At 33.4% G+C, this 13,611-nt stretch overlaps 1 protein-coding gene across 1 annotated transcript in view; it reads left to right on the top strand.

The window, feature by feature from the left end:
- The window catches only part of CFAP47 (cilia and flagella associated protein 47), a 342,945-nt gene that overhangs the window by 242,005 nt on the left and 87,329 nt on the right, over positions 1-13,611 (top strand). The window contains 3 exon segments of the mRNA XM_027782493.2: positions 2,314-2,489; positions 4,867-4,974; positions 9,305-9,416. Of these exon segments, the coding sequence (XP_027638294.2) occupies positions 2,314-2,489; positions 4,867-4,974; positions 9,305-9,416 (396 nt within the window).

The following is a 13,611-nucleotide window of genomic DNA, read 5'->3' as shown; positions in this document are numbered from 1 at the left end:
ATGTTATCTCATATTTATACTTTATTTTATTCTATTTTACTTTATGTTAGTTTAATTTAAATGACCTTCTTATTTCAGAGCATGGGATAAGAAGTGGATCACAGTAAGTTCAAAGGAATAAACCCATGACATTTCACCAGAATGGCTCTATCTTTGTCACTGGCAGTCTTGATGCAAAAACCAGTTTAAGGAATGAGATTAATTCTCTTAGTTTTTCAACTTTTACATATTTCCTCTGTGAAAATGTATATAAAACCCAACATATATTCATATATAAAACAATGAGGATCTAAATTAATGACTATAAATGTGTTTGGAACTTGCCTGTGATGTTCCTCCTTTACATTCTTTCTCATAAAATGGTATTTTCAGGAAAAATAACATCTTAGCAATTGCATGGGCATTTTGTTATTTATCCTAGTACTATCAGTCATTATGGCCTAGAAACGTACAATGTATATACATTCTGTTGATAAATATACATTTGCTCTTATTACCATCCACAAAGTAGCAGATCTTTGAAATGTTTATAGCAATTCCAGGAAATTTCCTGGGAAATTCCAGGGAAATACATACTCCTAGGCATTCATTTCATACTGGCAAGAGCATACTGTTTACATTAACATTGGCAATATAAAATATCCTTTGTTTACAAGGTTACAAAGGTTTCTTCAATAGTTGCTGCTTTTTTCCTAAATAAGCAATCTAATATTTCCTTTTTAATGTAAAAATATTTCTTTAACATAGCATGTAGATGTTTTACTATAAAATTGTTGTGAAGCCTTTAGCAATAAAATGGTAGATAGATTTAGAAATTTATTTACATCAGTAAAAACTATTAATCTGAGCTTTAAAATATTTTATGGCAAATTTAGATCCTATCTTACTGTTGCAAGGCACTTGAATGATTTAAATTGTTGCTGTAATCTTGCCATCTGTAGAACATTAAATGAATTTTATGTGTGTTCCAGTAGTAATTTTCTTTAAATGTAAATATTTAGAAATTTACTAAATCATAGGCAGGCTCAAAGCAGTGTGAGGCAACTGTATTTCATGTTCAGATTTTAGTGTATAATTAATTTTAATAGATATTGTATCTTTGTCTCCTTTCATATTGCAATTTGAATTATTTACTTTTTATAAAAAAGTATATGGCAAAATTTTGCTTTTGGGAGAACCCGATCACTATATGTTAGAAAAAACAAACAACCTTGCATTTGAAAGAAACTGCTTGGTTACAGCAAAGGAAAGAGACTAAAATAAAGATAGAGATAAATATATATACAGATAAATAAATACATATGTTTGGTTTGGGATTTTGCATATTTTATGTAGATGAACGTATATGCATAGAACATATGTATTTTAAAATGAAGGTATGGTGTGCACCCTGAATTGTGGTGGTGGCCTGCCTTTGTTGATAAATTCTTTCCTGTTGGTTTAAAGTGTTTAATTTCACAAAGTGTATTGATATTTACATACAAAGGGTACCTAGGATGGTTTTACACTATTTTTAACCTTACAGTGAAGAAGGTCACTGGAACACTGCTGAAATACATCAGTGTTTCAAGGTACAATGTAGGAGCTGTGCAGAGTGAGCAGCCTTTGCCCAGTTCCTGCTCATCATATGTTTATTTTTTTAATAAGGTCATAGTTTGTTTCACTTTTATTATAGTAATTGAAATTTAATATGCATCTTTAACAGTAGCCAGGTTTTCCAGATGGGCAAGAAAAGATGGTCCTTGCTTGAAGTGTTCATAGGCTTTAATCAGAAAGACATGGAGACCAGTAGTCAGGGAAATGACAAAAAAGAATGAGAGAGGGAATGTTTATTGTGATGCTGCTCTTTTAATGTCAAGTATTATGATGTAGCTTCAAAATTAAGATGAACAGATCCTGCAGAATTCAGCCTGAATTGTTTGCCAGCTTGCAAAGTGGACACTTTCAGCTGTCTGTGCTTGGCTTTTGGAGATGGCTTGGAGGGTTTGCCTGGTTGGGACTACAGCAGATCTGCCTGTAAGGTGTATTTTGGCAAGCCTCAGCTATGTCTTGGAAGGTGAAGTAGAATGTTAGAATGCAGAGTGGCCAGGAAGACTTGAACTTTTCCTTATTTATGGAATTAAAGAGTTTATAATTTGAAGATTGGCTGAAATGTCTCTTACTGCAACTTCTCTTTTTTGGGGTTAGTTCACATATTAGAGGTGCAGCCTGTGTTTGCGTAAGTATAAATCATGAGTAAATATCTTACACTTTTTTGAGAAATGTCTTTTATGGGTGATGCTTCATAGTTAATTTTGTGGATTTTTTTTCTAGGATACTATTGGAATTCATATTCCCATCACTAATCCTGCAGATAAAATTCTTCAGCTGAGTGTGGTGCTGGAGAATCAGTCACTTACTGGACAAAAGGCTCTCACTCTTAGGCCCAAACAAACATTTTTGTATCAAGTACAGTTTTCCCCAGCTGTTGTCGGCACTTCAGATGGAAGGTAAGTTGCAGAGTTTTGATACTTGCAGGTTTGGCTCTTGTACTAAAAAGTGAACTGCTTTCATTGAAACCTTGGTCGCTTGATGTGGCTATCACCATAAAAAATCCATGAAAGGTACTAAATGGAATTAAAAAGAATCCAACTTTAAATATATTGTATCCCAACAGCAGCTTTCCTCTGAAGGCAGAAAACTGACTGACAGGCAGTAGAATAATGTCTAGCTATTCTTGTTCACTAGAATTCAGCGACAACATTTTAGAAATTTACTTAATATTATAAGTCCTCACGGACAACTTCAAATTAATTGTTAGTTTTGTAAATTTGTAAGTTCTGTAAAGGGAATAACATGATTTTATTTATCTTCTGAGAAGAAATGGAACTGTAAAAATGTAAGTAAAGCCAGGTGAAGAACCCTTTAACAGCCATCACATGAATCAATTTAGCTTCAGAATATTCCATTAATTAACAATGATCTACTAAAAGGATATAGAGAGGTTTTTGATCACAGTTTTTTCTTTATATTGGAAATCCCAATGAAACCATGCAGGTATGATAATTAGCAATGCAAAGACAGATGACCTCTTGGTCTTAGTTCCAGTTAAACCAGTTCAGCCAATAACAGGAGAGTACAGAATTGCAAACCTTATCTTCCTGGTTAGTGAAATACTATTTAGTTGAAGGCCTGATTGAAAAACAATTCAAACAATTCTCTGTTTTTCAATTATATTAATTGACTGGCAAAAACATGGAGATAGGGAGGAGGGTGGGGTAGTGGCTTATGAGGAGGGCAGAGACAGATGACCTGTGTTCAAAGACCCAATATTTACGAAGCCAAAATCCATGTATTTGAATGTTTTGTTCAATTTGCTTGCATTGATTTTTCCAAAGACCAGAAAAATGGCAGGCATCATTGTACAATACAGCTTTCACACAATACTGTTTCATAAAAATGAGTACTGTTATCACTCTAGTAAATATTTTTTCTTTGAGAATTTGTAGAAATAAATTATGCATTCTGAAGCTGCAAATGAGAATAGACCTCTTTTTTATTTTTTTTTTTATTATTTTTAATTTTTTTTATACCAGATAATATTTCTGGTATTTTTCAAGTGTAGAATTTCCAAATAATAAAATAAAGGTTGGTTTTAATTGGCAAAACATTGGGCTCAGCCGATTGGTAGACTGGGACTTAGTGGAATATATGCAAAGACAACATAAAGCAGAACTGTACATATTCAGTACAATTATGCAGTACTGTACTAGAAAACTGTCTAATAGCTGCTTTAAATAGCACTAGCTCCCAAGCACTATAATTACAGCTGGACAGAGGTACTTCCACATTGCATCCACACTGACACCGTTGTTTGTTTTTTTTCTGAAGCCATGCTCTGTTTCCTTTGCTATGGCAGCAGCTGGGAAGAAGCATTGTAAAAGTGTTTGTGGCAGGTGTACCTTTGCAAATGGATGATCTTTCCTAAGCTGTTTTATGTTCACTTTAAGGGCTTTATTGGCACAGAGGATAGTCTGGAACCGTAAAGTCATGTAACAGAAATAATTGAACTGGTCCTTAATGGGTCATGGGTTTGCACAGTGCATTTCATGTAAGTTTTTATATGCTTACAGTGCTTTGGTTTAATGTTATTATGACTCTGTTACTCAAAAAAACCAAGAAACAGAAAAAGAAATCTGCAATAGGAAAGAACTCTGTTACAACATCAGTCACAGAAATGTACTGCTGTACATATCTCACCTAGCAGCAAGCAATTTTCAGTCATGGCATTTGATTGTATATCAAAACAGAAAATTCCTTTGAAGCATATCTCTTTGTCATGCTCATATAAATGTGTCTGTATCTATTCCTCAGTTTTCATCACTAGATTTGAAAAGATTTTCCTCTTTAAAATCAGTGAATACTATTTCTATTTCTTTGTCCTTTTAGTTCAAAATAGCTAGAAAGAAAACACTGTGACCTTGAAATGGAATTAAAACTTACTCTTGTAAGTTAATGGTTGATATGCTTTTGAGTTGCATTTTGGAAAAAAAAAGCCAAATAAACAAAAAAACCACCAACAAACACACACCCACCCACCAACTACCCCCCCAAAAAAAACACCCACAAAAACCCAACTCACTCAAACCCCAACTTTTATGCTAAAAATTTAAAATGAAGAGGAGATTTTGTTGCATCAGTAACTGTAAATATTATTAGTTTTGGTACCTGAATTCACATACTAGCAAGAAGTGTTAAGGGAAACCTGGGAGCTAATTAAAGAACTCACAATGTTGAACTCATTAGGTTTTTCCAGAATATTAATTTTACATTTTCAATTATCTGCACAAAGGCTGTGTCATATTAAGCTTATATATCTGTTTTTAGTGTCATATTCCAGTCAGATATGGTTGGAGAGTTTTGGTATGCACTGAAGTTGACTGTGGAGAAACCATTGCCAACTACTCTACCTGAAATAGAATGTGAGCTTGGAAAGTAAGTATGTAGGTCATAGTGCTGAACTTGGTCACTAGCTTGAAGTACTATGGAAAACATATGAAGAGTTTACATCAAAAAGGCAGAATAGTGCTGTATATGTATTATAGCAGTTTGCAGGTAATTTTCATAGATACATGTGTAGATAAGTGAAATCCTCTTTGCAGTAACACAATTTAAATGGAATTGTAGCCTATGTGTAGACTTCCTCTGAAGGTTTTATATAGAAATCACTCTGAAAGTACTGCAGAATGCAATCATAAAGATCCATGATACAAAGTTCTGTAGGTTTGTTTTATTTTCTGTTTCTTTTTTCCTTCTGAACTAGGAATATATCTGACAGTCCTGCTTTACAAATGTTTCTAAACCAGCTATGAATTTCTTTTAACCTCACAAGAAATGGCAAAGTAATACAGCTCTGGTCTTGCAGATCTTGGGGGTACACATGGTTGAAACACTGCAAATGTTAAGAAAACATTTACTTAGAGCAGACAGAGAAGTGAATTCTTGTCTTCCTTCAAAAAAATTTCATCTTTCATTTCAATAGTGTGATTTTTAGATCTGACTTTCAGACAGAAATCAAAACTTTTAGAATTAGCCTTTAAAGAATTCCAGAATTTCAGTAGTGCTCTTCCACCTATTACCTCTGCTTAGTAGTAGGTTCTGTGGACACACAGTTCTGAATGCTAAATTCCACTTACTTCTGTATATCTTGTCTTTGACTAGATATATAACTAATATACATTACAGACTGAGTAAAAAATGTTAGAGTACAACATAAAATTTTACTTGAGTAATTTTTTGTGAGATAATATCTTCTGCTGTTCATATATGATGCACAGACCTTCTGTTGCCTTTGTTGCTACGTTTTTCTAAGAAAATCAGTAGGGTTGTCCATTTCCTGTTTTTTACTTTAAAATTCTGGGCTGACTGGAATAAACCCCATAATTTTTCTGTGTTATGTAGGCTGACACTGTTAGGAGTTAGAAATAAGTTAAAACCTTTTCATTCAGGCTCTAGCATTCATAATTTTCTCTAGCATTCGCTGCCTAAGAACTACATGCACAAGTGGTCTGTCTGGGAATGGGAAGTCATCCTTTCCCATCACAAATAAAATTAATGTTGGAAAGGATTAGCTACATTAATTACAACACTTGCCTGTTAAAACTATAATCTCAAATTCATTGAATTCCATGGTTTATTTCTTCAAATGAGATTTCCTTTCACTTTACAAGTACACGCATGTTGTAATTCCTATGCATATGTAAATGAACTCATCTACATCTGACCTGGGCAGATAGTGGTGGAAGAACAAAGAAGTACTATTTAGTTAAATTATTTAGCAACAGCAGCAACAACAATAATGTATAACAGGAAACTAACAGTGGTCTCTTTCATATATATCTTTTAATGTAAATATTATAAAACAGCATAAAAAAACCTGACAAAATTCTTCCTTTTCTGTTTGCGTAATCTGCCGTAGTCTTGGTTTCATAAAGCCATCTGCTTTTTATTCAGCTATGTCCTTCAACATTCTCCTTTTCCCCGAAATTTGTTTCTATTGCGTCATCAACATAATGTCCTCCTCTTGAAATGCAAAATTTTGGACAATGGCAATTGGTGATGACATTAAGGTTATAGTTAAATTACTGAGAATTACTCTACCTGCTGAAAGAATGAGATAGTCCAAGTAAATTACCTGCATTAATGTAGGCTGAATATGTAAAGGCAATGCACAGGTAGACATTTATGTATTGTCTAAGAAAGGTATCAATATTTTTTGTTTTGTTTTGAATGGGTGTACTTCCTTGCTGTGTTCCCAGAGATGTGGACTGTAAATGTCATAAAAAATTTGAGGCATTTCTGGTTGGTGAAGCTTTGTAGTTACAAGACTATCTTCCATTCTACCACTTCTTCCTTGAATTTGGAAGAAGCATTATCATACGTGATATCCTTCTAAGAATAAGGTTTTTCATTACATGCTCACTGCATTATTTTTCCTATCGATCTGAAAGATTTAAGATTTTGTGTCCTTGAAACATAACTTGAAACTAGATTAGGAGCCCAGAACATATTGATACACTGAGAATCAATTTCTAACCGATTCTTGAAAGTGAAAAGAAGAAATATTAAGAGTTTATCTTTTATTCCTTCTTCAGATACCCTGACATTCTGGGCTTATCACAGTCAGATCTGCTTTTTTTTTTTTTTGTCAAGGTAGATGTGACACTTCCTTTAGCATATATCTCTAAGCAAAGAAACTTTTTTTGGTATTGTCCATCTTCAATTATCCATCCTGGTATGAGCTCCACAGCAGTCATTGAAGATGAGTCAGTCCAATGATGTTCACAGTGGCCTGGAATTTGCTGTCATATGCAACAGCTTCTTCTAGCATAACCACGGTAGTCAATCTGTGTGGGGTGGCAGAGATTCTTAATGGATTTTGATCACTTGAAGAACCCCTAACAGTCAAGTAGTTGCTTAGTGAAATTTCAGATATTCCAACATAGTTTCCTCTTTGACAAAGTGTTATATATGAAAGAAACCAAAAGGTGAAGGCTAGAGATATTAGATGTGATTATTAAAAGAATCTTCGGTTCTTACCTAACAGTTTCCTGGTGTTTCTCTACTCTCTGCTGTTGAGACCCCAGTGACACAATGCTTTGACAGTGTTAGTCAAAAACAAGTCTGCCATTCAGATGCTGGGGATTTATATCACTGCATATGTTGGAAGGAGCCCATGTGAGCACAAGTTTTAGGGCCTGAAGTTATAGTCATAAAGCTTGGCTGAAATATCTTCTTTTCTGAATGTTGCTTTTTGTATTTTCTTTTTCCTTACTGATTTACTATGATTAACTGACTAATTTTTTCCAGAGGATAAATATGTGGAACAAACTGGCAGTTGACCTGCCACAGCTTTGACTAGAGGGAATGCCCATTAGGCAGATAAATTATGGAAAAAAAAAATGTATCTAATTTTTCAAGCTTTACTTATTTACTTTTTTCACTGATTCATCTTGAATCTCTTTTCTGTGTCCCTTGGTGTTATAACAAGAATGTGATTTATGTTCATATATCTTTATTAGAGGCAAATAATATATTATTTTGATCAGAACAGAGGAATTTTTGGTGGTCTTACGAATTCTTTTGAAAATTGTGTTCCCTATTGAATGTATCTTGTGTTTGTCTATTCTTTGAGTAGAAAACAGAGGTCAGTTTGTAAAATAGACTGCCAGCTGATTTAAAATATAAGTTTTAGGCAAACAGCACACTCCAATCTTTGTTCTGGGGCAGCCACAATACTCATTAGAATATATAATCTACATGTGCAACATAGTGATTTAACGTTATGCTATAATGAACAACACAACAATGTACAAAATTGAACAGCTTTGGAGTCCATGCAGGGGAAGACAGAGGAAGGAAGAAGGCAGAACCTTCAGTGAAATGGCTGGTGTGAAACAACAGTTTGTTTTGAGGTCTCAGGGTTACATGATCAAGAAGAATGGTGGCTTAGGGGAACTAAATCAAAAGCTATTGGCAACACCACTTAATTACAAGCTTTTCCTGTAAACCATTGCTTAGAAAAAAAGGAGTTACAGATATAATTTGTCTGATTACCTTTAATTTCTGTCCAGTGCTTTTCCTGAGGCAGACTATGAGTCCATGAATAGACTACAGAATAATAGACAAAATTATTTTACTTTTTGGAACCAAATTTTTTTATCGGGCTTGACACATGGAATTATCTATTTGATTAAAATGTTTTATTCCAAAGTTAGATCTATAGAAACTAAGGAAAGAAAGGTGAGACATAAATCTGCAAATTGGAGCCTAGGAATAAATGTGCAGCTGTGGTATTGGAGACACTACGATGCATTTTCACATCCTCCTACCTAAAAGTGAGGCATCAAGTTTAAGGCATTAAATCTAGACTCCTCCTGTAAACAATGAAAAATGATTCCACATCTTAGTGATCTATGTTACAACCAATTTTCCCTGAAAATATTTTTCTCTGTGTTGAGTACTGAGGGAGCTAGATAGTCCTTTCAGCAAACTAACTAAAATTGGCTTCCTGTATAGCAAGGCAATTCTGCTCTTAAAATGTCCAATAGTTATTGATACAAGTTTTTATTCTTATTAATAATTGTTATTAATAATTATTGCTATTAAATGTGTGCCTACTAGTGGAAAAATACTCATGCAATAGAAAATAATTCTATTTTTAAAAAGTACTCATTTTTCAGGAAAGAAAACAAGTGATGAATAATGAGATGCGATGGAAGAAGCTTTGTAATTAATAATCATTGCATATATGTATGTTTTCCAGATGGGCTTGTCTATACATACCTCTCTCTAATTCTACACATGAAACTCTGGAGCTAGAAATTGTTAACAGCAATCCTAGCAATTTTTCACTTGAGACTTATCCAAACCACCCTGTAAGTAAGATTTCTTTGATTTCACAAAAATGATAGAGAGCTTTCTTTTCAAAACATACTGAATTGTGTATCATAGTATATGTTCAGAAAGAATACAAAACATAGTCACAAAGATTAGAGGCATTGTAAGTATGTATTCTAGATATTTTATAGCTTAAGGATGAAAGCAATTATACTTGAAAAACAATGCAACCTGAAGTATAACTGTTTTGTACCTGAAATGCTTTGTGGAATGGTTTTGAGAAGCACTGCAGTGTTGGTTGCAAATAATATTCAGGAGATGTTGGAAGAAGTTGTAAATAAACCAGCTGTATTAGAAGCTTCACAAGTTTTTAAGAATAAACAGGATAACTAGGTAAATATTTAGGTAAGTAAATAAAAGGTTAATGTAAGAATATAAGACTATCTCATAGTTATGGCAGCTGTAACCAACTTGCAGGGCCTATGAATAAGAATTTGATCAATTCAGCTGCAAGGAAGCTTCAAGAAAATACCTGGAAGAATTTTATTCTCCAAACTTACATTTACACTGAGACTGGTTTCTACTGAGAAAATCTTCATTCTGTTAGTATTATGTGCACTACTTTTTCCTCCTCCATCACAGAAGCTCTTCCGTCTTGCCGCCTAACATTTTTGTGCTTTCAGGGACTGAGTTGTATAGATGGGCTCAGCTTTCATATTTTCATTGAGACTGGCTAGTGTTATAGATGTTAAGGATTCTGAAAAATATTTGTTATTGACCATTGATTACTAATTATTAGTACAGGTCCTGTAAAGACCTCTTTGGATGTTACTAACAATTAATGCTATTAAATATGTGTCCTTTTATGATGGGGAGATGAGAAAAGGGAGGACAGATGCATGGAAACTCTGGTGTAAGGGGTTAGGGGGACCCCTTCTTAGGATGTGAATATAAACCTTTAATGTGAAAAAAGAAAAATGAAGAAACCTGCTGCAGACAAGAAAGAAACAGCAATTGCACCTTTTCTAGACATAAGGAAGATAATATAGGGAAGACATACACCAGAGCTGGTGGGTCCTTTCCAACCCCAACTATTCTATGATTCTATTTGTGCAAACTGGTTTAAGGGTCAGAGGGAGAGGAGAGGATTATTGTAGTAAGATCCTAAAATAAAGCTGAGAAGATAGAAAATGGATTGGATGGGGGAAATAGAGGAATGCTATAAAGTCATAATATGTTCATTTTTGGCTTGAAGAAACTAAACGGCTTTCAGCCTCAAATATAGTGGTACAACAAGACCAAACATTCTTAAAAGAGGCTCCAAAGATAACAACTAAATACACTTATTTACTGAACTGCTCTGTATTTGCATACATAGAATTACATTAAATTAAAAGTATAAAATGTGAGGTGTTCATTTCTGTCTGTCTTTGATGTCATGCAAATTAACACATCTTCATACATTATGTTAAAAATCAACAAGTGTTATTACTAGTAATTTCATTGATTGGTATTTGAATAGGAGCTAAGAAAAAAATGGATACAAACTGTATTAATTATCTAGGAGTATTATACATGTTATGTTTCGATCATTGTCACAGGTTTGGATTAGATTTAATTATAGTTACTTTTGGTTCCAGCAGTTTGCATGTTATCCTGTCCAGGATTTTTTTTTTTTTTAATCACCTTTCATCACCAGAGATTCACACATCACCTATAACTATATTACATTGTTTAGCAAAACCGCTTTCAATGCTAACTGCAGTAATGATCTTTCTTTCCTTTCTTTTCTTCTCAATAGAATATCCAGTCATATATTGTTCATGCATTGAATTCTGAAATGTTCTTTGTGAGTTACAGTAGTTCTTCAAGTCAAAGGATAGCGTTGGTGAATTTGCTATAAGCAGCTACCTAATATTTATCTGATGTATCTGTCCCTTTTTGAACTTGTTTCTTCCATTGCAGACCCATGTTTGGAAAGGTAATGTGATTTCCTTCAGTTTCACGACAAAGGCAGGGGATGGCATTTAAATACTTCTTCTCCTGAATATGTTACATCCTAGGTTTAGTCCCTACATATAACACTGCATGCAACTTCCAGAAGATTAGTGCTTGTTCTTATAAATTATAACCTGTGTTTCAGGTATTAGCTTATATTAATGCCAGTTTCAATGTCTATGTGATGTGTGGAAGAAATTTCCCATATTAGTTATTCAAATTTCTGCTCTCTTTAAAGCAAATAATGCTTTGTTGTCCACAGAAAAATTCTGATTTGAGTGATCCACAGAATAAATGCAATAATAAAGAGTAAATTATTTGAACAATAGGTTGAAGATGGGGATTGCCAATTAAGATAGGTAATATTTGAAGAGTATTAGTAGTAATTTTAAAAATTTGCATATTTCAAATCAGTAAATTTTATTATTTCATGTAATTATCCATACTTGTTTTTATGCCAGCTAAGGTGTAGGACTGTTGAAGATACTGGGCTGTCAGTCAGAAGGTGTCTCAAATAGATTTTATCAGTCATTGAGTTATGTTACTTAAACCAGATTGAACAGCATATCAGAGAAAATTTTATCTTTCCTAGAGGTTAACTGCCTAAAATATTAACCAATATTTTGACTAATATTTTGAAATTTAAACAAATTCAGATATCATATTTATCATAATTCCATGTATGTGGAAGGTTTTTCCAGTCTGAGTTTGCAACAGAAGGCATTACTGAAATGCCACAAGGGATTATTTTCTCTAGATGTGATTCAACTTCAAGTACTGACATCCTTAATGACAGGCTTTCCTGAGGTCCAGTTAAATTATGCTCAAGTATTCCTGAACTTCTGGGTACTTAATGAAGTCTAAATGAAATTCAAAGGCTTTAAAGTTCTTGTCAACTTCATGTAAATTAGAAGCAGCTCCATTAACTTCTTTGTAAACTGATGAAAATGAGAAAAGTATATGTATCTTGTTAGCGGCTTTGAAGTTGTAACCTAAGACAACATTAAATGGAATATACCATCTTGGTTTTCTCTCAAGAATTTGATAAAAGGTTTCAAGGTTTTAATGTGATTTGGGTTTTCTTTTTTTTTGTTGTTGTTGTTTTTTTGTTTGTTTTTGTTTTTATTACCAAGCTACACCTAATTTTTGTTTCCCTTCTTGTCAATCTTATAACGTATGGGTTAACTTAACATCTTTATAAATGCTGCCAAATTCTCTAAAATTTGGAACAGAAATGAACTCATAAGTTTGCTGCAAAATTCCTAACTTGTTTTTCATGATCATGTAGGACATTATGAGTTTGTGGGGGAACAGTCATTAAGATGTTGAGTTTTGTGTTTCTTTCCTAACCACAGCTTTTTTTTTTATCTCCAGTAGAGAAGGATTCATGTTGAGCATTTAACAGGTTAAAAGTCTTAATCATCAGTAATGTTATGTTGCTCAACTTCTTTCCCTCTATATAAATCCATGGACAGATTTCACATATGTCTGTATAATATTTGTACACACATATATTTATGATGTAACTTAAAAATACAAACAACTCCTATAAATGGGATCATTTGTATGGGCACGAAGAGACATCTTTTCACTGTAAGTCTTCAGCTTGCTATTCTCCTGGCTTATAACTAGCCTAGATTTTTCTCATTAAGCTATCTTCCATCTTGATTGGTTATGAAACACAATTTTTATTGAGGAAAAATAACTTAATAAAGAAGGGATGGCAGACAGGAGTCCAATCTAAGTCTCTGTGTGCGAGCTTTATTATTTGTTAATGAGCAATAGTATTGTTTTGTACTGAGTAGAGAAGAAAGTTTTAGATTTAATGAAAAAATTCCCTCCTTTATTGCATTATAACAGGAATAATGCATGTGCATTTGCTCAGTCTTCTTCAGACTCAATTTCTGTATTTGAACAGTTATATGTTAGATCTTATGAGGAGCAATGATGCTTGTTCACTTTCACATGAGTATCTTGGCGGACATTTGTTTCTGTAAACAAAATGGAAGGCAGGGCATGGATTAACTTCACTATATTTTATTGAATGTTTGTGGCAAAGTATGACCTTCTTTAAACTTATTGTTAGTGTCATTTCTCAATTCTCATTTTTAAAGCAATTTATTCTTTGGTTTTCAGTAGAAAGTAAGTTCTTTTTATTACCCAGCTCTTTATTTCAAAACGAATTACTTTCTGGATACAGTAGAACATCATACTATGCTATATAAAATGAATTTT

The sequence above is a fragment of the Falco peregrinus genome, chromosome 4, assembly GCF_023634155.1.
Source record: "Falco peregrinus isolate bFalPer1 chromosome 4, bFalPer1.pri, whole genome shotgun sequence".
Classification (NCBI taxonomy): Eukaryota; Metazoa; Chordata; class Aves; order Falconiformes; family Falconidae; genus Falco; species Falco peregrinus.
This window is presented reverse-complemented; position numbering and strand designations above follow the sequence as displayed.